This window comes from Pezoporus wallicus, unplaced genomic scaffold (assembly GCF_028554395.1).
Source record: "Pezoporus wallicus isolate ANWC-B61680 ecotype Strahan unplaced genomic scaffold, APGP_CSIRO_Pwel_v1 contig_8185, whole genome shotgun sequence".
Taxonomy (NCBI): domain Eukaryota; kingdom Metazoa; phylum Chordata; class Aves; order Psittaciformes; family Psittacidae; genus Pezoporus; species Pezoporus wallicus.
In genome coordinates, this window is record NW_026638580.1 from 292,163 (window position 1) to 318,849 (window position 26,687).

Genomic DNA, 26,687 nt, shown 5'->3' on the forward strand with positions numbered 1-26,687 from the left:
ATAACACAAGTAAGTAATACCTGTGCAAATATTTGCTTAAGGGTAATGAAAACTGCAGCTGTCCGCTTTGACTGAGTAAGCAGTGGTTGCAAGGGAATGTATCAAATATAAAAGGAACATTTGGATCTGAGCAGAGTACCTGGTATGTATATTTTGAGATGTTGAAACATAATAAAATGAAAACCGTATAGAAGTATGTCCCAATTTTAATTCTTACTGTAAAGAACATTCTTCCTTAAAACACAATCTGTTTCAATCCCAAAGTTGAGAGATCTCCATTATGGCTCAGAAGTATTAGGAATGAAGACCAGCATGTTTGGCAGTTGCTTGGAGTAGCTGTTGGCTTTTGTGCGCTCCACACAGCCTGTTCCACTCCCATCTATGATTATGACTGAAATAGTTAACTTACAGATCTGAGCTTTTTGTTGCATTTGTAAAAAAATAAGAGGCTATCACTTCAAGTGAGTGCTTTTTCGAAAACACTTCTATGCAATCTCTGCTGTGGCGTATGTGACTTTCAGGCAAGATTTGTTCAATGTATATATGAGTAAGAATCTGAGGTCATGGCTCAATGCCACAAGTTAGCCTTGTAATCTAAAATTAGGTTGTGTGTGTTGTTTCTCACTTGTATGTCATGAAAACAGGTGGTTTACAGCCAAGTATTTTGGATGGTGTAGAAGCAAAATGCACCCATGTTATAAACAAAAAAACCTGTCAGTCCTGCTGTCACAGTAACATGAATGTGGGAAAGCCTGTAGTTTGCAAAATAGGAGTTTATACATGCAAGATTCTCAGCTCTTTGATGGTAAGATGCAATTGTGAAAGTGCACTGCACTTCACACCAAGTGTTGCCCCTTTGCATCACTATGTCATTTAGGAACAGCCATGCTGGCTACTGTCAGTGGGACTGTGACCAGGTTTTCTTTCAGTTCTTTCACTGTCCACCCACTGAAAACGGCATGTATCCACATCTGGAACCACTCTGCTCAGTCTGTTTTCCACCTCAGGGCTCTACTCTCTTTTTATTATTGTTTTTAGGAAGAGTATAAGCAAATAATACCACATCTCTTTTCACAGACCAAAGTGTTTCTTGGCTCTGTTAATTAAAGACAAATAACAAAAAGGACTGTATCAAAGTACACTTATGCATCTGAGCTATTCCCTTGCTCTCCCTTCCTCCCCCCCAGCAGCACAGGTAGTTTAAACAAGAGAAATAGAAATTTCTTTCAGAGCAGACAACTGTTATGACTTTATTGTACACATTCAGTTGTAATGCAAGAAGTCAAACAGATTCTGCAGTAAGAAGAAAAAGATTTTTCCTATCTAGACTGGACAAGCAGCTCCTTAGCAGAAATACTGTGTGGTTTAGATACTTACTCTCAAATGAAGACATATAAATGTTATTAATATAATTTAAATAAATCAATCCATACTGTGAAATGATGAAAAGTCCATTAAATAAAATCTCTTTGAAACATTCGATTAGAATAACTGGTTTGCATATTTCAATGACTAAAATATAGATCTGGTGTTAGTTTCCTTAACGTCTTGGCATCCTTTTTTATCTTTGTCCTTCACTTTCTACACACAGAGGCAAATGTCCACACACACATACATTCGCACAGTCATATCTGGTCATCAACAGTATTTGCACTGGTCACAGGTGCTGGGAGTGCCCACTGGTGACTTGTCTGGCCATCGCACCTGCATGCTGACCTGCTCAGTCCATACTTGTTCAATGGCTGTCAGTACAAGCCGAACTGTTAGTGGGGAAGAGACATTACTGTATATAGATTATAACTGATTACTCATAGTAATGAGAACTTTCAGTAGAAAATTAAGAATTTTAAGCACTTGATCTAGAAACCAAGATAATTTGTGTTAAAAATACCCTCTTTAAAAATTTAATCCAGTGTATTTAACTTTATGCCAACTGATCATCAGCAAAACCTAGAGTAAGAAATAATTTTGAGTAGTGAGCAGCTGCTTCTCTTTGAACACAGTATTTGGTGTTGCATATTAGCAGCATAACTTGTAAAATCATGTTCTAATATGACTTAGTGGAGACAAATCTCAAGTGGGCAGGTATAACACCAGATAGCCAGAAGCTTACTTTTATATCTTCTTGGGTCTTTAAAAAAAATGTGATGCTTGGTGATAGGAAAGAACATGAGCATCTGTTTAATTATTGTATTTAGGGGTGAATGTCATCCTATCATGGACTCATTTGCCAGCCTTTGCTTCTTATACATTGATAACCCAGGCCTCCTGGCTAGGTGTCCAGGGTTCTGAAATCAGTGTTTTGTGTCAGGCACTGGGGTTTCAGAATTAATTATTCATTCGTATACACTGTATCCTTTCTGTCAGGAGTATGGCTATAATACTTACCAATAAGTACTATCATAATTCAGAAAGTGCTTTTATTAATATGAGCGTGTTATTTACGCTCACTATTTTCCAGAGAGTGGAGTAGCTGGCTGTAACCAGCCTGCTTTCCAATACTGGAGCTGCAATTCCTGGTTATGAAACACAGTTAGAGAGTGAAACCCAAACAAAATGTAGCAAGGTGGTGTTTTGTTTTTTTTTTCACCCACACTTATGGTAGTTCCTCTGCCAGTAGTTGGTCATCCCATCACAATAACCATTAGGATAGGTAATAGCAGTTTCTACTATATTCTGTTATGCTCAGTTGTGATCTGTGTTGTTTTTATATTGCCACCTAGACTGAGGGAGATTAATGTGTTGTTTTGTTTCAAATGCAGGACAGCATTTAAGAGTGTGCCTAAAAATAAGCCCATTTTCTGTGTCTGTCTCACTAGGAATGTTTTTCTGAATGGGAGTCTTAAAAGATTTCACCCTAAGGCTGCAAACAGGACTGGCATTTTTGGATTCTAAATTATTTTTCAGAAAAAAAAAAAGTGCTGTGAAAATCGTTTATCCCTGTTGATGGAGTGTTATACTCATAAATCATGATTATTTTCAGCCTTTTGGTTGAGACTATTTTGTTTTCACAGCCAGGAGCAGTAAAATAATCAATCATAATGCCATGGATAATTATCATGTTGCTTGGTGTTCTTTGAGCTACTGCAGGTGTGTTCTGAGCCTCTATTGGTTGTGTTTAAACTGTGATTTTACAGCTGAGGTGGTGAAGAGCTTTGGAATGTACCCACTATTTTTTTTTTTTTTTTTAATGTCCCTTTTTTAACATAATGCGTTACTAACAAAGATCATTTATTAAGAAATCCAGAATGACCTGTGTTTTTATTACAGTTGGGGGTTTTATATACTCCTTGGTATATTGACTTGAACTGCCTAACATATAGCTGTACAGAAAAGCTATGTTTGTGATAGCTAGTAGACTCAGTTTCACTGTTGCTAAATTGGAAATGACATTGAAATGCATTTGTGGTTTAAAAAAACTCAAGTATTTCATGCTGTAAATACTGTGGAGTTCATTCTTATTTATTAAACATTCAGAACAGTTTTACTGACATAATTACATCTTAATTTGTTTCCAAGTAGTCCTTTAATTTTTACTTTTCCTTACTAGAAGCAAAGCTAGTGGTCTGCAGTGACTGTAGGGTTTCTCTGCCACATTGTGCAGGAATAAGGTTAAAATCTAGGATTCCATGATCAGTTGAAAGTGGCATACATCACCACAGTCATCAAAAAACTCCCTCCTTCCTTTTCTCTGCCCCAGCTTCTTGCTTCCATGCTGCTCCCTTGCTTCTGCTGACTCAAATGCTAAAGGCAGCTGCACTGGGAACCACATCAGGGAGGTAACCCTTCCCCTTCTCAGCCCCTGGGCAATTGAGGTACAAAAGATTATGGGATACTTAACTGCAGACATGATATTTCGATGCCCACATGCTTTTGAAAATCCTGGTAGACATCTGTCTGCATCTTTTGGCATCACATGCTTTTAGCAATCTGGCCTAAGGTGACTTGGCCGGGACTTTGCAGGAAGTCCTAAGCACTGAAAATAGAATTTGGATATTTATTTGTGCAGATTGGGTTCCTATTTAATAATCCCCATTCTGTGTTGTAAAATAAGAGGAGATGAACTTTATTGTAACTTTATAAAAAAAAGTGTTTTGGCTGTGAATTAATTGGCTTATTTGTAATCCAAAGCATATCATACTCAGACCTTGGTTGTGCGCTAAAACTGCTGATTTAAAATGAGTATCTTCTTTTCCATGGGTGCTGTCTGGTTTACTGCAGTGTTGTAGCAGCTTTTAATAAGGGATTCTCTGTGAATGAAATCTGAATAAATCTCTGTGTTTGGTTTGTCTCACTAAAATCTCTAAACTCTCATTTTAAGTGGCATATATGATTTGCAAGAGGAAGAATCTAAGTTATTTCATAGCTAAGCTCAGTGATGATAGTTGTATTATGAAGGGGTAAAGACTGACAGTACAATTGAAAATGCAGCTGTGTGGTTAATGTAAAATATTCATTAACAGTATGAGGCATTAAAATATTCATTGAAGTCTGTGTTTGAATCCCTGGTAATAATATTTTAAATGACTTCTCTGATTTTATTCTTTTCACACTGACTTCATAGTACTTGGTGAAGCACCTGGCTGGTGATTAAGATAAACTGCATCTTCAGTTTACTTTTTCCTGTTTTGAAGGTTCATTGCAACCCTGTGTGGAAATCAGGAATCATTTCTTCTCTGCAATTTTGTGCTGATGGCCAGCTGATTTCTTTTACTGTGTTTACAGTGGTCTGGTGGTAGGTTACAAAGGATTGTTTTAATTTACAAAATCAAATTAAAAGTTCCTGCAGGAGCCTCATGAACTCTGTAAGGCAGCTTTTTTGTTATCAACTAGTCTATCTTAGATGAGTCTGTGAACACACACATTCACAGTAGCAGAGGTTAATGCAATATACAGATTCTCTTTTTATGTATTTAACTGACAAAAGGATGTTAAATTATAAGATTTTGAATCTCCATTAAGATTTTTTGAGAAATTACATGCTTTAACATGAGTGTGTGTTTGGAATTTTATTTTAAATCAATGATAAATTGTCACTTCAAAATAAATAATGAAACCCTTTTCATTGCTATATCATAAACGTCAGATCTGCCTTAATCCCCTAGTGTAGTTCCCACATACTGCAACAGAGTGCTTTTCCCAGTACTTGCTGAAATGAAACCATTTCAATGTAGCTACAAGGTAAAATAGAAAAAAAACAACAACCAAACAACTAAACAGGGTAAAATTCACACTAATGGAACAAGCGATTTGCTTAAATAAGAAATGCTTATAAATTGAAGGAATTTATTCTGTACAACTCAGCCCTGGCTCTTGTAAAAAGTTTCTTGTCTTATGTTTTCTACCAGCTTTCTGATGGTTCTGTGACTTGCAGGCTGGCTTTGGTTTTACTTTAAATATACTTATTTAATGTTATTTTGATGTTACAACATAGCAGGCTTAGAAAAACATACTCAGTTTCTAATGGTCTCATAGTGAGAGCTATTTATTACTATGAACTTAAATGAAAGTAATTTTAAAGAATTTCAGATGGCTAAAGAATAAATTTTAACTAACTAGTTAACATACTATCCTGTGAATAATACATTTTGCAAGATGACAGTAAAGTAAGTGCCTATTTTTCAGACCTTACATTTGTCTGAGTAGAGCTACAACAAAAAAGTGCATGTTACTTCCCAAACCATCAGCTATTTTTATGTGAAGCTGCAGCAGCTGAGCAGCGTGTGCTGTGGAGGTCCTAATCTGCCAGCACTATGAAAGGGGTGCACTGATTTTATGCTACAAACTGCATCTTTTGTAGACTATTCACCACCCTTTACAGGTCTGCCAAGCCCACTCTGCAATTGGTTGCCAGGGGCTGCAGATGTTGGAAAAGAGAAATTTCAATGAAAGGCCCTGATTCAGCAACCCAAGCAGCCTCCTTCCCCCAGCCAAAGTAATCAGATTGGCAGCTGAATCAACGGGTACAGTGGGCCCTTTGTTTGGGAGCTCCAGAGGTTAGTAATTGACAGAAGGTCAACAAAGTTTTATGAAGAAAAGAACAGAATATTAGAGGGTATTAGGCTGAAGAGAGAGAGTTTGGTAGTTTTATGTAATTGGAAGAAAGTTAGAACCTGAGTCAAGGGTTACAGCCACGGGAAGAAAAGTTGCATATTGCTGTTTAAATGTGAAAATAGTTTCAGCTCCAGAAACAGTATTATTGTTGAGTGGATAGAATATCTGAACAAAAATCTGCAGTTTTCCTAATGGCAGTTGTGTGCAATTGTTGGTGTTGAAGGATTTATTTACGAGCTTTATGTATAATGCTAGAAGGATGGTTGTTTTTCTCATAGCATCATAAGACAGAAAAAATCTTAAGCTGTCCTGTTGACTCTGGGAGAAGTATTAGCTGTTATCTATGCCGTGTCATATGCAATACATGCTTGCCTAATCTGCCACCCTGGAAAATTTCATTCACTGAGACCTGTACGTTTGAAGAATGCTAGCTCTCAGTCCATGCTTAATCTCCTTCAGACTAAGCATGGGTAGTACTAATTTAGTTTTAATTTTTATTAGACATGTTTTGTAGACCAGCCTTATGACACTAATTGTAGTATTTCAGTTTTACCCATATCCACCTTAAAATGGAATACAAAAAATTGGAGAGGGTTCTCCAGGGCCTTACTAGCACTAAGTAGACTGGGAGGATTACTACTGTTTATGTGTTCCAATATGATGTTTGCTGTGTTTGCAATAGCTTGAGAACGCTGATGTTTGTTCAGTTCTAATCTACGCAAGCCAAGTCAGTGTTGGCTTCTATGCTGATTATTACTCATCTTTTATTTTAAATGCTGAAAAATAACCTCTTTGTTCCATTATTTTCCAGGAATTAAAGTGAAGATGATGGGTCTATAATTCTCTGGCAGTCTTTTTCACCCTTTTTAATAAATAATAGGAAATATTTGTGCAATTTCCCATCTTTTATGATCTCGTATGTGCTCTGCAAGAATTAAAAAGCAGTTATTAACATTGCATGGCATTGCATCAGCCAGCCCTTAACTGCTCTAAATTAATCAGACCCACTCTGGTTGAAAATACCTGAGCTTGTTATTCTCTTCCTGTGTGAGGCTGAGGCCTTGGTTTATCCCTGGTATCAATTATGATAACTTCCTCCTTGTGACTGGCTTTTTGATGAAGATTAATGTATTGTTTTGATGTCTGCTTATGCCCATGAGCATTTTGAAATCTGTTTGTTGCAATTACCTCTCAAGTAAGGAATGATCTGTGAACTCATGACCATTTCAGAGGGAAAAATTTAGCTCTTTTATGATGTATAGCATATGCCCTGTGATTTGACACTGTGATCATTTTGGCAATTTATTTTTCAAATGTGTGAAAGAACATTCCTTTCTCAATAACACAGGATGCTTGCTTGTGTATTTTCTTTGTCATTGGTGCCGAAAATGGAGCGATGGGGCTACCTGTGCTGGACCTTGTCAGTAAGCAAATCTTCCTCATATTTTCAGGAGAACTGAATTGACAAAAGAAGTGATTAATTATTTATATTCAGTTTGGAAAAGGATTTTGTATACTGCTGGTTTTCTTGCTCCAGTTTGCTATATTAAGTCAAAGAAAGAGAATGTATTTTGTACATCAGAAATATAGAACACGGAGTTCAAATATGGTTTCTGTTTTGGAGCTGGGATTTTCCTTTAATTGAAATAACTTCCTTTAATGCCCTGAAAAGTTAAGAAATACTTTTTGTGTTGATGAGCAGTTTAAACAAAGTACTATTTACAGCATCTTCATTTTACTTGACCATGTGGTTCCTGAAAAGAGGGGTATTCTTGTGGATCTGAACTGTAGCACATCTGGAAAATACATTGTCCTGTACTGGCAGTTGGCATTCAGGCTGAGTTCTGGTTATGTTGAAGTCTTGTTTGGTCACTCAACATGCAAGGAGGACAGATACTGGTGATCTTTTCTACCTGGCAGTATCACAGTAAATTAAATTAAAGAAGTGGGTGTTCAGAAATAAGCCATGATAGATTTAATGTCTAAGCAGAGAACATATGCAAATGAAAAATGTGAGAGTAACCATGGTGGAGCAGATGAGAGATCAATGCAATCCTGTGTCTTGCCTCCCATGGCAGCAAAAGAAGATGCTCCAGTAAAAATGTAAGAAGAGGTCTAGTGTACATAGTACTCTATGCTGGGTATTTACCTAGCCTCCAGCCATTTTGAGCTCAGAGACTTAGTTGTTTGCACAGGCTTTCTCCGAATTAGTTAGTTCTGCATGGATTTTTGTAGAATTGTAGAATTAACTGAGTTGGAAAAGATCTCTAAGATCATCAAGTCCAACCATTACCTCAGGACTGCCAAAACCACCACTAAGCCATGTCATTAAAGGCCTCATCTCAATGTCCAGTCTCACCTGTAACATATGTGAACTCTGCCCGCAGCCTAACTGCATATTTTATTCCCAAAAACTGAATCTCCTGTGCAGGTCCCTTGACCTTACTCCGTTTTATGGCAAAACCAGCTTTCAGCAGGATTTGGATTATTTTCCTCCCTTTCTCAAAGACTTCTTCTGCTGTATCGCCCCACACAATAATGTCATCAATGTATTGCAGGTGTTCTGGAGCTTGCCCCTGTTCCAGTGCAGTCTGGATCAGTCCATGGCAAATGGTAGGGCTGTGTTTTGACTTTCGGCTCGGGAACAGAGCTGATAGAGATGTTTTGGTTTGGCCAAGGACTTTGTGAGCCTCATGCTCTGCCAGGGAGGAGGGGAAGCCGGGAGGAAGCAGAGACAGGACACCTGACCCAAACTGACCAAAGAGGTATTCCATTGTTCTGTCAGCTTGCGGTCTTGCAAGTCTACCTTTTTTTCTTAACATTATATGACAACGCTATATTTGTAATAGGTAAGCAAAAAAGACGGAACTATCCAATATCTTTGTTGCATCTAAAATCAGTGTAATGAACAGTTATATTTTTTCTGGCTTATTGGTCAAGACTGACAGTGAAAGTCTGACACCTAAAATTACTTCATGGAATTTCCTCCTTTTCAAGCAGTGGAGTAACACATAATGCTGCTAGGAAAAGGTACAGGAAGTAAGAAGAATAAAAGCAAAATGGGATACCCTTACTGAAATATTAACAAAGTGGGAAAAAGAACATAAGTTAAAAATTAGGTAACACTGCAGAGAGTTGGTGATGGCACTTGATACAGGGTGCATCTGCATTACAGTGAAGGAAATTGGATTAAAAATGACAAAAAGAACTATTATCTGTTCAGAAAAACATCATGGATTTACTCATATAAGAAAAAATGTTCTAAGTTATTAGTGCAAAATCAGAAAGAACTGAGAGTAGTAATTCAACAGGAATACACAGTTTTTTCCTTAAAGTTCTTCACAGCAGTGGGGTTTAATTCTTTTTAATCCAAGAGGAAAAGATTCTATTTGGCTGTAATGACTTGTTTGTCATTTGATCAAAAATCAGTTATGGAGTAAAAGACTTCATATTGATAAAAACTTTTCAGTGTTTTAAGTTGTGGTACAGAAACTTTAGGGTTAAAGCTTGGAATTAATAATAAATGTGGTCAAAGTGGAATTTTGCAGATTACAGAAAATATACATATTTCTTTCATAGAAGCAAGTTTAAATGACAGATCTGGTTTGTGTTTATAAATTCCAAAATGCATGAAGGACTTTCAATTTTAAATTTGCTTAGTTATAGAGGCTTGGCTGGTAGGTAGTGTCTATGGTTGGTAATTGTTCTCTGGTAAAGCACATTGGAGATTAAAGCACACTGGAGATTAAAGCACATGGAGATTAATGTTTTTTCCCAGACATAAACACAAGAGTGAATCACACAAAAATATTATTGAAACATTTACAAATCAGCAAATGTTATTGTTTCTTTCCATCTCTGCCTTGAAAAGTTAAAAAAAATTAAGAAGTAGAGGTCTGGGAAGGAGGGAAGCGAGAAAAAGATGTTTCTGTATGCATTTATCTGAGCTTCCAAAGTTTTTTCCTATGTGAATTCCACTAAATGACTAAAGAAATAGAAATAACTATTTTAAAATTGAACACGTGGCATTAACCCAAAAGCACCACTCAGAACACAGCCAAGTGTGCCTAAGAATGGGCTCCTACACGTAGAGTTTCATCCTGTGGATCATTGGTGGATTATGATCACCAGAAAAAGCAAAGTGCAAGTACTTGGGGACTAAAAGAACAGGTTCGATTTTTTTTTTAATTTTTTTTTAATCCAGTGTCTCATCTTGGATTTATCTTCCTTGTGGTCAGTAAATGTTGCTGCCCCATTATATGGGACAGCAACTTATGCAACATAGGGAAGGTCAAGCAGAAGCAGGTGAATAGAGGCGAACTTGCCTTGCCGACCATTTGTAAAAAATGAGATGTGACATACCTCTGCTGAAATTTGACATATCCTTATCATGCATTCATCCATTCACACTGGATCAAGCAAATCAACAGAAAAGTCAGGCCCTGAGTCTGCACCATACCCTCAGGGGCATGATCTACAATGGCAATTTAAGATGCCACCACCTTGGCCACCCACTTCCATTTCTCCCTCCAGTCTGCAGATGAAGAGTATCATTTCATTGGACTGTGCTGGGAGTAGCAGAATATGCCTGCCCAAGCCTTAGCTGTTCCAATTTGAAAGACAATGTGTTACCAGGGATATAGCACTGTCTTCACCATTACTCTAACTGGGGTGTCTGGGAATGAGCACACAACTCATGTAGAATCAGTAGTACTGCCTATACAGCAGGAACCTTAATTCAACAAACTCTTTTTTCTTCCCAGGTGAAATGGAAATTGCAGAAGCAAATGACCCCTTAGGTCATGTGGATGGACATGAGAGACCAATTCCAACACCTAAAGGTAAAATCAATTGTAATCAATTGTAGCTACTTTTTTCTTGTTCATTACTCCCACACTGGTGGACTGGATGTTTGACCCAAACAGAGGGCTATTATCACCTGTGTTTGACCCAAAAGAGGGTTATTATGACCTTCCTAGCATATTTTCTGTTACATTGGTACCATGAAAATAAATTAATTCTTTACAGTGCCATACTTGGCATCTGTAGGTAAATGTTAAGCACTGATATCTCTAAATATCTTTGGTCTGATATAATTAAATCTCGCCAATGGAAACACAGAGATACTTACTTTTTAAGTAGCTCTGAGTGTTAGAGATATAATTTTTTTTATTTTTTTTAAACAGGTGGCAATGGCAGAATTTCTAGTAACTTGTTAGATAGCATAAAATTTTATGATACTTTATCACTTAAACTACAGGTCCAAATGTTTTCTTGGATCTGAAAATGCACATATTTGCTGTATGTTGTGAGTCCAATTACAATCTGGTACAACTTCCTAAATCAGGACATTTTCAGTGTTCTAACCAAAGAAAAATGTTTTCTCACTTGTAGTACAGATTTTTTTTTTTTATTTTGTGTGGATGCACTGCTAAAGTCAACACTTTTGCTTAGAAAAAAGGTCAATTTTGTTAGCATAAAGAGCTCAGCCTTTTTACCTTATGATTAGCATTCTCAGCAAGATGAACACATGTTAAAGCCTATGAAGCTCTGAGGTGCTGGTCAGATGCTCTTTCTTGAAGCTTCTACTTCAGAGAGCCTAAGTTTGAGACTGCCTTGGAATATAGTCTCTGTTCTCATAGATACCTAATATCATAAGTGCTTCATTTCATAGAATCATAGAATCATAGAATAGGGTTGGAAAGGACCTTAAGATCATCAAGTTCCAGCCCCCCTGCCATGGGCAGGGACATGTCACACTAAACCATATCACCCAAGGCCTTGTCCAACCTGGTCTTGAACACTGCCAAGGATGGAGCATTCACAGCGTCCCTGGACAACCCATTCCAGTGCCTCACCACCCTAACAGGAAAGAGTTTCCTCCTTATATCCAATCTGAACTTACACTGTTTGAGTTTTAACCCATTACCCCTTGTCCTATCACTACAGTGCCTAATGAAGAGTCCCTCCCCAGCATCCCTATTAGGCCTCCTTCAGATACTGGAAGGCTGCTATGAGGTCTCCACGCAGCCTTCTCTTACCCAGGCTGAACAGCCCCAACTTTCTCAGCCTGTCTTCATATGAGAGGTGCTTCAGTCCCCTGGTCATCCTTGTGGCCCTTCTCTGGACTTGTTCCAACAGTTCCATGTCCTTTTTATGTTGAGGACACTGCACACAGTACTCCAAGTGAGGTCTCACATAAGCTCCTTTTGATGCAGCCCAGGATACGGTTGGCTTTCTGGGCTGCAAGGGCACACTGCCTGCTCATGTTCATTTTCTCATCAACCAGAACCCCCAAGTCCTTCTCTGCAGGGCTGCTCTGAATTTGAATTTGAATGCCATTTTGGCGTCTTACCTTGACTGTGCTTAATAGAAGCTATTTTTTCAAAATTTTCCATTAATTTCTATCCTTTATTAAATAAAAGATGTATTCATGTTTGTGCATCTCTGTGTTGTTACTAATCATCAGTGACACCTGATCATTGTGTGTCCTTCCCATTTGGAAAGAAGGTGTACTCCTCAACCCTTTCCACTTCCTGAAGCTCCCAAATTATTTTAGAGGATTAAACTTTGACCTCCTTTATGAGAATATATTTCAGTAACAGTCATTCCTGTCAGCAATACTGTATATTACAGTTGGTTTATTCACTCCACACTCACATACCCACTAATTTTGATGGGAAAAGGTCCATGTTTAATCTTTAACTGCATCTGACAAGCTTGTTTACTTGGCAAGTTGGTCCACTTTACTCTTCTATTATATCTGAACTTTTAAAGGTACAGATTTAAAAAAAATTTTTTTTTTCATATGACATTATGTGGTTAAATTCTTGCTGAGGAAGGAGTTACAGTTATTTCCTTTTTTTCAGGGCCACAGGCAATACCTGTCTAAGGAAGTAATTAATCACATCTCAAGCATTTCTACATCATAAGGATTTTCTGTTTCCTTCAGAAAAAAGAAGAGACCCTTGTTCTCATATGACTGAATGGTACTGAATCAGTTGTTAGTTCCCAAGATGCCTGGTCAGGAAATGGGTCTCATTTTGCTTCCGTTTTATTTTTGTGGCTACAAAATTCTTCAGAATAAGCAAAAATTTCTTGGCTGAAATTTTTTGTTTCTTTGGTTGGAATGTTAACTTATGTGGTCCTATATCATAGTGAGGTAGCAGTTTTTGTTTTAAAAGAATCATTGGACAGTTCTGCTTCAGAGTTTGTGTATACTATTAAGACCATTAGAAAGAGATCTTCAGCTTCTTTCACCACATCAACCTTTTTTCCTTCCTTGAGAAATGTTAAGTTACTCTGTTTTGTTTATAACCTCTTTTTTTTTTTTTTTTCCCTGATTGTAGAATAGACTCCAAATAGTCCTGAAAATAGTAGTAAATGGGCTTTACTAATGCCCGAAGTTAAAGCCAGTTTAGAAGTACTAAGTGTATTGGTCGCTTTCTGCTCTAAAGCCTCCAGAAGTCCTGAAAATTGGTTCTGTCTCCAAAGAAGTAACCAGGTTAAACATTATTATTAATAATGTGCACTTTAAAAAAAGCTGCAAGTCTCTTCCTGCAAGTGAAGCTAGCCTTCTGATCTTGCGATAGGACCATGACTTGGCTAGGGCTTTGAGGAGAATTTATCTTCCCCTGTTTCCTTTAAGTGAGCATCTGAATCATCAGAAGAACAAAGCCTCTCAGCAATGTCTCACAGAAGAGCAGAGCAGAACACTGAACATTTGCTATAAAAGAATTTAGGGCTGCTTTGGAATAAAAACAAAAGATTAGAAGTCAAATCTCCTCACAGTCCAGCAAGCCTTTTCAGAGATGATCCCTTCTTTGATGTTGATTTCACTCATAGAACCACAGAATCATAGAATGTTTAGGGTTGGAAAGGACCTTAAGATCGTCTAGTTCCAATCTCCTTGCCATGGACACAGATACCTCATGTTAGACCATGTGTCCTGGGTTCAGCAGTAGCAGTCATTTTTCTCCTTCTTGGTAGCTGGTGCAGTGCAGTGTTTTGACTTTCAGCTCGGGAACAGAGCTGATAGTGATGTTTTGGTTTGGCCAAGGACTTTGTGAGCCTCATGCTCTGCCAGGGAGGAGGGGAATCCAGGAGGAAGCAGAGACAGGACACCTGACCCAAACTGACCAAAGAGGTATTCCATACCACAGCATGTCATGCCCAGGATGTAACTGGGAGTTAGCCGGAAGGGCTGGGGAGACTGCAGGGTTGGAGGAGGTATCGGTCGGAGCTTGGTCGGGCTTGGGGGGCGAGTTATCGGTCAGCTGGTACTGAGGTGTTGTATTCTCTTCCCTTGTTATTTCCTTTATCATTATTATCATTGGTGGTAGCAGTAGTGATTTGTGTTATACCTTAGTTACTAAACTGTTCTTATCTCAACCCGTGGGAGTTGCATTCTTTTCGATTCTCCTCTCCGTCCCTCCGAGAGCAGGGGGAGGGCAAGAAAGGGGGGGAAGTGAGTGAATGAGTTACCTCACTGGGTTTAAACCACGACACCATGTCATCCAAGGCTCTGTCCAGCCTGGTCTTGAACACTAATGGGACCCAGGGATGAAGCATTTACCACTTCCTTGGGGCAACCTGTGCCAGTGCCTCATCACCCCCACAGCATACCAGTCGAGCATCTCTTTTGTATCTTTCTGTTTTACAACAAGTATTCAAACAAACTTCCTGATTCCTAAAAAGTCTCTTTCCCCTGTTAAAGAGGCAGAACAGTGTCAGCCCCATGCTCCACTCTGGAAACTTGCTGCCTGGGGGATCTTGTTCTGCTCCCTTCACACCTTCCCGCACTCCAGCTTTTCCTCTTGCTGATGCTGGTGACGGAGAAAGTTCTCTCTCTCTCTCTTTCACTGCAGCAGAAGGTTGGCCAGGACAAGGCCAACAGGGAGCTTTCCTTTCTGAAGCCCAGAAGAGAAAAAGAACATACCTGTTAATTGCAAACAAATGCAAGAGGTGTGGCAGAAGCTGAAAACAAGTTTTTCTTTGGTGATGAACATTGTTGGTGCATCATCATAGAGACGCTCACTGCTCTCAGTCTTGTACTCTTCAAACAAGTCTGGTAAAAGTATTGAAGGGTAAAATACAAACTCCTCATGCATAGATTAGCTTATAAATCTTACTTACAGTAAAATAAATAATGACTGATCATGGGAATGTTGGACCGATGCACCCTAAGAACTGCACGAGTAAGGAGAACCTGCAATAGCTGAGACATTGAGTGAGTTTAGTTGCTCCAGGCGCCTGACCTTAACTGTAGTTGGTCTGGGAACTTACTCTGGTTCAAGAGGTATGTACATAAATCCAGCTTATGACTGGACATTGGCTGCTTTTATTTGACATAAGGTAACCTGTCAGGAATAACATGCATGTTTTCTAAAAATGATGGCTTTAATTTACAGTGCCTCACATGTTATCTGTTTGTCCTGGGTTCAGCAGTAGCAGTCATGTTTATCCTTTGTGGCAGCTGGTGCAGTGCTGTGTTTTGACTTCCAGCCTGGGAACAGTGCTGGTGATACCGATGTTTGCAGTTGTTGCTAAGTGATGTTCACCCTGACCAAGGACTTTGTGAGGCTCATGCTCTGCCAGGGAGGAGGGGAAGCCGTGAGGAAGCAGAGATGGGGCACCTGACCCAGGCTAGCCAGGGAGGTATTCCATACCACAGCACATCATGCCTGGGGTGGGGGGTAACTGGGAGTTACCCAGAAGGACACGGGCTTTTGGGTCAGACTCGTTTCTTGGCTGGTGGTATTGTATTCTCTTCCCTTGTTATTTTCCCTTATCATTGTTGTAGTTGATAGTAGCGGTGGTGATTTGTTGCTGGACTGTTCTTGTCTCAACCCGTAGGAGTTGCACTCTTTCGATCCTCCTCCCTGTTCCTCTGGTAGCGGGGAAGGGGAGAGCCCCGGGGGGGGCGGGGAGTGTCTCGATTGCTCTCAGCCCGGCACCACTCACTGGGAGTGAGTGAACAAGCTGTCTGGCTGGGGTTTAAACCACGACAGTTCTTTTTTGGCACCCAGTGTGGGGCACAAGTGGTTGAGATAACGACAGATCTGTCCAGATTAATAGTCACTCATCACAATGCTGATTTACTGGCTCTCAAGGTTGTTCCTCTTGATCTCACAGTTTCAGTATATCGTATCTTACTTCCATCCGGTATTTGCTATATTAGCGTTTTTCAAGTGTGGGGCTTGGGCTAAGGTTTTTGTCCCATTGTACTTTATGGTCATGACTTGTAATACAATAGAATCACTGATCATGAAACTGATCTGGCTTATGTTCCCAGTGTGGTCGCCACCTTTATACTTTGGGAGGCATATAATAGAAGAGCTTAGCAATTACACATCTTTTTTCTCCTTCTCAGGTGCTCAACCTGTGAAGGAGACATCCTTTTACCCTCCCAGTCCTCCCCCCAGATCATTTACATTTGAGAGTTTTGAAGTTTTTGAATGGCCTTTTAATGCTGTTGAGACTTGTTTGCTGATGGTGATGGGGATCACCATGCTAGCACGCATACAGAGTGTGTTTTGCCCACGACTGATTTCAAGAGTTAAGCAGAGTCAGGTTTGGGTCTTGTCTAGGGTCAAACGACGATGTAGGAGGACCGAGAGATTTTCCCTGAGGCTGAACAGTCATGAGTGGCAGGGTGTGTGGGATAGTATTGGCAAGTATCTAGGTCAGTGGGCCCCTCCAGTACTTTGGAATTTCACTACCGAACAACTGCAAAATCCAGAAGAATTAGTAAAACACTTAAATGAGGTGTGTGGTCATTCTGGCCATACCAGAGATGGACAAATCACGGCAACGTGATGGGGCTTGGCCTATGCTTACAGGGCCTTGTTCAACACTATCCAGCACCTTCAAAAGGAAAAGAATGTTGGCGGATCTGAGGGCAAAGCAACAGTCAGCGCAGCTACTCCAGCTCCAGGCACAGCAGCTTCACCACCCCCAGCAACAAGTACAGTTGCTACTCAAACTTTGGCTGCAATGAACAGCGCAGCTACCCCAGTGGCAAGTACAGCAGCTGCTCAAACTTTGACTGCAACAGACAGCGCGGTTACCCCAGCTCCAAGCACAGCAGCTGCACCACCCCCAGGAACAAGTACAGTTGCTACTCAAACTTTGGCCTCAATGAACAGTGCAGCTACCTCAGTGGCAAGTACAGCAGCTGCTCAGACTTCGACTGCAACAGACAGCGCGGTTACCCCAGCTCCAAGCACAGCAGCTACACCACCCCCAGCAACAAGTACAGTTGCTACTCAAACCACAGTGATAATCACTGCAGCCAAACCAGAGGACCAATTCGTACCAATATCGGTTGCCCCTGTACGCAAGAGAACAAGCAAAAAAGAGGCAAGAAGGGTGAAGCAAGATGAAGAAGCAATGTATTCACCACCCGGTCTAGCATCTGATCAGGAGTCATCATCACATGACAAAGAAGAAGAAGAAGAGGTAACTTCTCGACCTCGGACCTCAACCGAGCTGCGGAATATGCGAAAAGATTTTACCCTTCAACCAGGGGAGCACATCATCACCTGGTTACTCCGATGCTGGGACAATGGGGCCGATGGTCACGAACTAGAAGATACAGAAGCCAAGCAGCTGGGATCACTTGCTAGAGAAGGGGGAATTGACAAAGCAATTGCAAGAGAGAAAAAGTCCCTCAGCCTTTGGAGGCGGCTCTTGGCAGCTGTGAAAGAAAGGTTTCCATACAAGGACGATGTTATGAGTCATTTGGCCAAGTGGACTACTATAGACAAAGGCATCCAGTCTCTGAGGGAATCGGCCATCATAGAGACGATCTATCACATCAAGCCAAATAACGGGGATATACCCATGGATCCAGATGAAGTTGAATGTACACGACCCATGTGGCAAAAACTTACACGGAATGCACCGTCATCATATGCCCATTCATTGGCAACAGTAACCTGGAATGACACAGTACCACTAACAGTGGATGAAATGGTTCATAAACTCCGAGACTTCGAAGACAATCTCAACCCCTTCCATCATCTCAGCTGTGGAAAAACTGTCCCAGGACCTCAAACAATTGAGGGACAATCCATCTGATTTATCCAGCTCCTCACGTGTACCAACACAGGTCTCATCTATTAACAAAAGGTGTCCTATTGCTCGAGAGAGGAGATACAGGAGGTATACGCCACGGAGTACCCTATGGTTTTACCTGCTGGATCACGGAGAAGACATGACAAAGTGGGATGGAAAACCTACTTCAGCTTTGGAGGAACGGGTGAGTGAATTGAGGAGGGGAGCAAGGGCCAAGACTGATCGTCCCATGAGAGCTACAGCTTCAGTCTCTGGTGAGCAGTTTCCCAGATGGAGTGGAACAGCTGATTTGACTCCAGTTCCTGTGATAACGAAGAATAATCCCTTTTACCATGACTTAAGTGTCTAACGCTGGGATGACCATTAGAGGGGCCCTGCCTCCAGCCAGGTGGAAGTAGGGGACAATCGGATTTACTGGACTGTGTGGATCAGATGGCCTTGCACATCAGTCCCACAAAAGTATAAGGCTCTAGTAGATACCGGTGCACAGTGTACCCTGATGCCATCGAGCTGTCAAGGGGTGGAACCCATCTATATTTCTGGAGTGACAGGAGGATCCCAAGAGTTGACTGTGCTGGAGGCTGAAATCAGCCTGACTGGGAGGGAATGGCAAAAGCACCCTATTGTGACTGGTCCAGAGGCTCCATGCATCCTCAGCATAGACTGCCTCAAGAGAGGGTACTTCAAAGACCCAAAAGGGTACCGGTGGGCTTTTGGTATTGCTGCTTTGGAGACTGAGGAAATTGAGCAGCTGTCCACCTTGCCTGCTCTCTCAGAAGATCCCTCTGCTATGGGGTTGCTGAAAGTTGAAGAACAAGTGCCAATTGTGACCACAACAGTGCACCGGCGGCAATATCGCACCAACCGAGACTCCCTGATTCCCATCCATCAGCTGATCCGTAGACCGGAGAGTCAGGGGGTGATCAGCAGCACCCGCTCACCCTTTAATAGCCCCATATGGCCAGTGCGAAAGTCTAATGGAGAATGGAGACTAACAGTAGACTATCGTGGCCTGAATGAAGTCACACCACCATTGAGTGCTGCCGTACCGGACATGCTAGAACTTCAGTATGAACTAGAGTCAAAGGCAGCCAAGTGGTATGCCACGATTGATATTGCCAATGCATTTTTCTCCATTCCTTTGGCAGAAGAGTGCAGGCCACAGTTTGCTTTTACTTGGAGGGGTGTCCAGTTCACTTGGAACCGACTGCCCCAGGGGTGGAAACACAGCCCTACCATTTGCCACGGACTGATCCAGACTGCACTGGAACAGGGGCAAGCTCCAGAACACCTGCAATACATTGATGACATTATTGTGTGGGGCGATACAGCGGAAGAAGTCTTTGAGAAAGGGTGGAAAATAATCCAAATCCTGCTGAAAGCTGGTTTTGCCATAAAACGGAGTAAGGTCAAGGGACCTGCACAGGAGATTCAATTTTGGGGAATAAAATGGCAAGATGGACGTAGACAGATCCCCACAGATGTGATCAACAAGGTAACAGCAATATCTCCACCAACTAACAAGAAAGAAATGCAAGTTTTCTTGGGTGCAGTGGGGTTCTGGAGAATGCACATCCCAAATTACAGTTTGATTGTAAGCCCTCTCTATCATGTGACCCGGAAGAAGAATGATTTTAAATGGGGCCCTGAGCAGCAACAAGCCTTTGAGCAAATTAAACGCGAGATAGTTCATGCAGTAGCCCTTGGACCAGTCCGGACCAGACCAGATGTAAAAAATGTACTGTACACTGCAGCTGGGGAGAACGGTCCTACCTGGAGCCTCTGGCAGAAAGCTCCAGGGGAGACTCGAGGTCGACCCCTCGGCTTTTGGAGTCGGGGATACAAAGGATCTGAGGCCAGCTATACCCCAACTGAGAAAGAGATACTGGCAGCCTATGAAGGGGTTCGAGCTGCTTCAGAAGTGATTGGCACTGAAGCACAGCTCCTCCTGGCACCCCGGTTGCCCGTGCTGGGCTGGATGTTCAAAGGCAGGGTCTCCTCTACACATCATGCAACTGATGCTACATGGAGTAAATGGGCTGCACTAATTACACAACGAACTCGAATAGGAAATCTCAGTCATCCAGGCATTCTAGAAGTCATCATGGACTGGCCAGAGGGCAAAGATTTCGGAATGTCACCAGAGGAGGAGGTGGTGCGCGCTGAAGAGGCCCCACCATATAATAAACTGTCAGAAAGTGAAAAGCAGTATGCCTTGTTTACTGATGGCTCTTGCCGTATTGTGGGAAAGCATCGGAGATGGAAGGCAGCTGTATGGAGTCCTGGACGACAAGTTGCAGAAACTGCTGACGGAGAGGGTGAATCGAGTCAGTTTGCCGAGGTGAAAGCCATCCAGCTGGCCCTGGACATTGCTGAACGAGAAAAGTGGCCAGTACTTTATCTCTATACTGACTCCTGGATGGTGGCAAATGCCCTGTGGGGGTGGTTGAAGCAATGGAAGCAGAGCAACTGGCAACGCAGAGGTAAACCCATCCGGGCTGCTGCACTGTGGAAAGATATTGCTGCCCAGGTGCAGAACCTGGTGATGAAGGTACGTCAGGTAGATGCCCATGTACCCAAGAGTCGGGCCACTGAGGAACACCAGAACAACCAACAAGTGGATAAAGCGGCTAAGATTGAAGTGGCTCAGATGGACTTAGATTGGCAACATAAAGGTGAATTATTTTGGGCCCGGTGGGCCCATGACACTTCAGGCCATCAGGGCAGAGATGCAACATATAGGTGGGCCCGTGATCGAGGGGTGGACTTAACAATGGACACTATTGCCCAGGTTATTCATGAGTGTGAAACATGTGCTGCAATTAAACAAGCCAAGCGGTTAAAGCCTCTTTGGTATGGAGGACGATGGTTGAAGTATAAATATGGGGAGGCCTGGCAGGTTGACTATATCACACTGCCACCAACCCGCCAAGGCAAGCGCCATGTGCTTACCATGGTGGAAGCAACCACCGGGTGGCTGGAAACATACGCTGTGCCCCATGCCACTGCCCGGAACACTATCCTGGGCCTTGAGAAACAGATTTTGTGGCGACACGGCACCCCAGGGAGAATTGAGTCAGACAATGGGACTCATTTCCAGAATAACCTTATAGATATTTGGGCCAAAGAGCATGGCATTGAGTGGGTATATCACATCCCCTACCATGCACCAGCCTCTGGGAAAATGGAACGGTACAATGGGCTGTTAAAAACTACACTGAGAGCAATGGGTGGGGGAACTTTCAAGCATTGGGATACACATTTACCAAAGGCCACCTGGTTGGTCAACACCAGAGGATCTGCCAACAGGGCTGGCCCAGCCCAGTCAGAACTTTTACATACTGTCAAAGGGGACAAAGTTCCCATGGTGCATATGAAGAATTTGCTGGGGAAGACAGTCTGGGTTATTCCTGCTTCAGGTAAAGGCAAACTCACTCGTGGGATTGCTTTTGCTCAGGGACCTGGATATAGTTGGTGGGTAATGCAGGAAGATGGGGAAGTCCGATGTATACCTCAAGGGGGGTTGATTTTAGGGGAAAACAGCCAATGAACTTAACTGTATGCTGTTGCCTGCTGTGTAATACTTTTGTAGCCCATCAACTAGATGTCTCCAGGTCACCAGCGACTAGCCCTGACTTCCCTCCAGCCATCATCCCAACAGAGAATGAACTTTGATAGAACTGGATGAGTTCCGCAGTAAAGGAACGACCAGCATCAGCAGGCAACGATCCAATACTGCACACAGCCTTTCCTGCCCTGAAAGACTGTTACAAGAGATGGAACCTGCCATCATGGACCGAATGGACTCGGCAGCATTATAGGGATTGGTCCATGCACTAAGAAAATGATCTCTTTCTCTTGGTTTGTGTGTATATGGATGTATATATGTGGGAGAGTGATGGTGTATTGAAAATGTGGGATCTGAGTGTGACGTGAATGATACGGAATAAGGGGTGGGTTCAGCAGTAGCAGTCATGTTTATCCTTCGTGGCAGCTGATGCAGTGCTGTGTTTTGACTTCCAGCCTGGGAACAGTGCTGGTGATACCGATGTTTTCGGTTGCTGCTAAGTGATGTTTACCCTGACCAAGGACTTAGTGAGGCTCATGCTCTGCCAGGGAGGAGGGGAAGCCGGGAGGAAGCAGAGACGGGGCGCCTGACCCAGGCTAGCCAAGGAGGTATTCCATACCACAGCACGTCATGCCTGGGGTGAGGGGTAACTGGGAGTTACTCGGAAGGACACGGGCTTCCGGGTGGAACTCGTTTCTTGGCCGGTGGTATTGTATTCTCTTCCCTTGTTATTTTCCCTTATTGTTGTTGTTGGCAGTAGTGGTGGTGATTTGTGTTGTAGATTGGTTGCTGGACTGTTCTTGTCTCAACCCGTAGGAGTTGCACTCTTTCGATCCTCCTCCCTGTTCCTCCGGGAGCGGGGAAGGGGAGAGCCCTGGGGGGAGGGGGGGTATGGGGCCTCGATTGCTCTCAGCCCGGCACAAGTCACTGGGAGTGAGTGAACAAGCTGTCTGGCTAGGGTTTAAACCACGACACTGTTGTAGTCAGAGTTTGAGTAGCTGCTGTACTTGTCACTAGGGTTGATGTAGCTGCTGTATTTGGAGTTCGAGTAGCTGTGTTTTCTGTTGCTGTCATCAGATCCAGAGACATTTTTTTCCCTTTGAAGGTGCTGGATAGGGTTGAACAGGGCTCTGTAAGTGTAGGCCAAGCCCCAGCACATTGCCATGATTTGTCCCTCCCTGGTATGATCAGGATGACAACATACCTCATTTAAGGCAGGTCTCAAGGGTACCTAAAGGCCATTCAAAACCTTCAGAACTCTCAAAAAATGCTGTAAATAGTCTGGTGGGAGGGCTGAGAATGTAAGGGAATGTCTTCTTCATAGTTTGACCACCCGAGGAGGACAAAAAAATATGTAATTGGTGCAGCCCACTTACTCCATGTAGCATCGGTTGCATGATGTTTAGTGGAGACCCTGCCTTTGAACATCCAATCCAACACGGGCAGCCAGGGTGCCAGGAGGAGCTGTGCTTCAATGGCAATCATTTCTGAAGCAGCTCAAACTCCTTCATAGGCTGCCAGTATCTCTTTCTCAGTTGGGATATAGCTGGCCTCAGATCCTTTGTATCCTCAACTCCAAAAGCTGAGGGGTCGACCTTGAGTCTCCTCTGGAGCTTTCTGCCAGGGGCTCCAGGTAGGACCATTCTCCACACCTGCAGTGTATAGTACCATGTCCTAACTGCACTTTAGTGCCCCCAGAAGATCTGCTTCTAAATGAGCAGTATCCTAGAACAGGTGGTACATGCCTCTTCACAGGGAGTCAGAAAACAAGAAAACAAAATCATTCCACCTGGTAGAACTGAAAAATGAGTTTATTTCTCTTAGTAAGACAGCTTAAATGCACTGATTTTGGTGGGGAGGACAATGTGCACATTGTGACAGTATTTCGATGCTAATTCCCCTTCACTCCTGCATTGGCTCTAATTTGTTCTGAAGTACATTTGAAATGCATGTGATCCAAATCACTTTATTTTACATGCTTCTGGCTGCATTTTTGTACATTGAGGTCACAAATGGCATAGAAAATGGGACACAAATAATGAGATTAAAGTGGGTTCTAAAAGTATCAGTTGGTCTGGAAATACTATTTGACAGTATATAATAGCAGTTTCCTTAATTGCTCATGTGTACTTTGTAAATAAAACAGAGAGGTAAAGAATTGGGAAGACTGTTTTGTATTTAGAAAAATGGTCTGTGCAAGAAATCTTGAGTCTTAGACTTCCAACTCCCCTCCTTATTAGGATGGTGTATTTTCAGTCCTGATTTGAATGTGGAAATTATCTTTACTGGACTCCCACCACCCACCAAGGTGTGATCCAAGTCCCTAAAACTTGTACTTACGTCATTGTTGCTGTACACACCTCTAGAATGAAATGCTTTGAATTCCATCAACTTCTATGTTTGTTTTCTCTTATGATAGTGTTCAGTTCTTTTATAAGCCCAGATCACTCCCTAACTTTTTGATACTCTCTATAGATTACCTGATGATTCTTTATACTTATTACTGTATTCATAACACAGTAAATTTGGGAACAGTGTTGTCTCTTCAGGCCATTCCTTGTTAATAAGCAGTCATTCTATAAGCTAAAGTATGCCTCCTATGTGAAAAAATAGGTCTTATTCCAGGAAATTACTAAGTTGCTTCTGATGTGAATATCAGTACATTAATTGCTAAAAATGTTTTCCCCCAAAATTTTTTATATTGGGTATAAGATTATATTAGTCTTAAAACACCATCACAGAAGGTTGCCATAGTTGTGATGAGAGAGGCCATGTTCTTTTATTTATATCTAACAAAATGAACAAAGTTGCTTGAAGAAAAGAATTTGAAAGGGTGGGGAGGGAGAAAAAAAGAAAAAGCGAGGGACTGAGGGCAAACAAAAAAATCCCACATAGTTTTTTGAACAAATCACAATACATATAATTTTAGTGGTTTTGAACATTGGAATGTTTTATGCCATGAATCTGCAGTTATGCAGACAAAAATATTTGTCTTTTTTTAACAGCTGATTTTAATTTTTAAATCTAAAGCCAACACTGATGTAAGTTGTGATGTGCTCTGTAATACCAAACAGATGCATTGATGGGCTTTTTCAACTGTTGGATAAAGTTACTTAAATACGCATATATGTCTTGTCAAGAAATCTGTATTCCAAAACAGTGATAAGATACATATGTAATTATTACTACTTGTTCCAAAAAGATTGTTGTATCTTCAGGTATCTGGCAATTTATGATTCAAAATTTCCATTCTTTTTCTCAGAAACACATTCAGTGTTTGTTTCCCCCTCACAATGCAGAAAAAAAAGGTCTCATATCCTCATTATTTCAGGAGCACAGAAAGATGTGAAACTAAGTAGAGTATCACACATATTACCACTTAGTTTATGTGAACTTGAGAAATCACTTAAAATGCCCTTGCTTTAGATTTCCCATTTGAAAAAAAAAATTGTTATAATTTTTCCATAAGACTTCAGTGTTCATAAATGACATGGAGGCCATTACACAGCTGGTTTGGTAATTATGAATGTATACTTATTTTAACTTATTTTAACAACTATCAGGAAAAAGGAACAAAAACAACAAAAAAATTGAATAGAAATCAAAACTCCAGTTGAACAGCTAAGCCAAAATTAACTTGATCTAAAGTAACTAAAGTGGTTTAAAATATTTTAAAGAATGAACTTCAAAATGACAGCTAAGATCTTAAAATAACATAACCAGAGCAATTATTTTATATTGTGTTTATGCCAAGAATAGCACATATGGTTTGAGCCAATAACTTGGACATCTAAGTGCCAGAATAACACAAATAAAACTAAAAAAAAAATATGCATAGGAGTCTCAGTGATAGCTGCACCTTTTATGTTTTTAGCTTGTCATCCATTCTTGTGCATATCTTTACAATGATTTGACATATAAGGGAAAAGTTTATTTTTATATTCTTGCCAAAACATGCACAATAGACCTGTCATCTTTATTTTGATTTGTTGTGGGATTCTGTTTGATGTATTTATACCAAATTTATTTAATTTAAAAATATGAAGTACTGGCAACCTAAGAAAGGTATTTCAAAATATGAAAGAGTTTTGCCAAAATTCATGTCAATCATTTTCCTAAGCTACTTTATTCATAGGATATACAGAGTATGATAACATAATATATAGATTAAGTTGCGTTATCTTGTCATAGCTTCTTGACAGAACAGTTTTTACTCTGTTGAAGCAAAATAAATATTAATATTGGTTGTACACTATGTTAGAAACCATAATAAAAGGAAAATTTAATTTAGACTGTCTTTGCCTACAGCAAATGAAGAAATATCCACCAGATAGCTTTTCTCTTTGAAGTACTTCAAGCCAAACCACAGACGACTGAAAGCAAAGGAAGCATTTTCCTTCATTTCAATGACCCTTGGAACCAAGCCAGAGTATAGAAAATAGTATATAACAACTACATTTGTGTAACACAGAAAATTGTTGGCCATTATAATTAGAACTTTTTAAATTTTCTATTTGCTATCAATATCACAAATTAAATATGTGTTATATGACATTTATTCTATGACATATTTTTATGCATATAGATTTTTATTATATGACATTTACAAGTTTGTTTATTATATGATATTTACAAGTTTAGTAATGCTATTTGTACATAGCAAGTCCAAAATATTTTATAGAGAGTATTTATTCTTTGTTTTAAAACAGATGAAAAAAAAAAGTTCAAGTTGTAGAAAAATCCAGTTGACTGATGCTTAACACAGAATATAGAACGCAAGTTAAATACAAGTTCTAGTGCCTTCACATTTAGGGTTTTTTCCATATGTGATCCAAATGAATATTTATTAAGAGAGAAAAAGAACTACATTGGAAGAAATTTGCTTTGCACATTGTTGAGGTCCCAGTTTATCCTGGGAAGCAGTTTCTTTTTCCCTAAACCATTGCATCAAACTGTCATCCACACAGTGGTTGTGGTGTGACACACA

The 26,687-nt window shown here is 40.9% G+C and overlaps 1 protein-coding gene across 1 annotated transcript in view; it reads left to right on the forward strand.

The window, feature by feature from the left end:
* ROR2 (receptor tyrosine kinase like orphan receptor 2) overlaps positions 1-26,687 on the forward strand; it is a 164,207-nt gene that overhangs the window by 86,012 nt on the left and 51,508 nt on the right. The window contains exon 2 of the mRNA XM_057411231.1: positions 10,818-10,895. Coding sequence (XP_057267214.1) covers positions 10,818-10,895 — 78 coding nt within the window. The remainder of the gene's footprint in view (positions 1-10,817; positions 10,896-26,687) is intronic.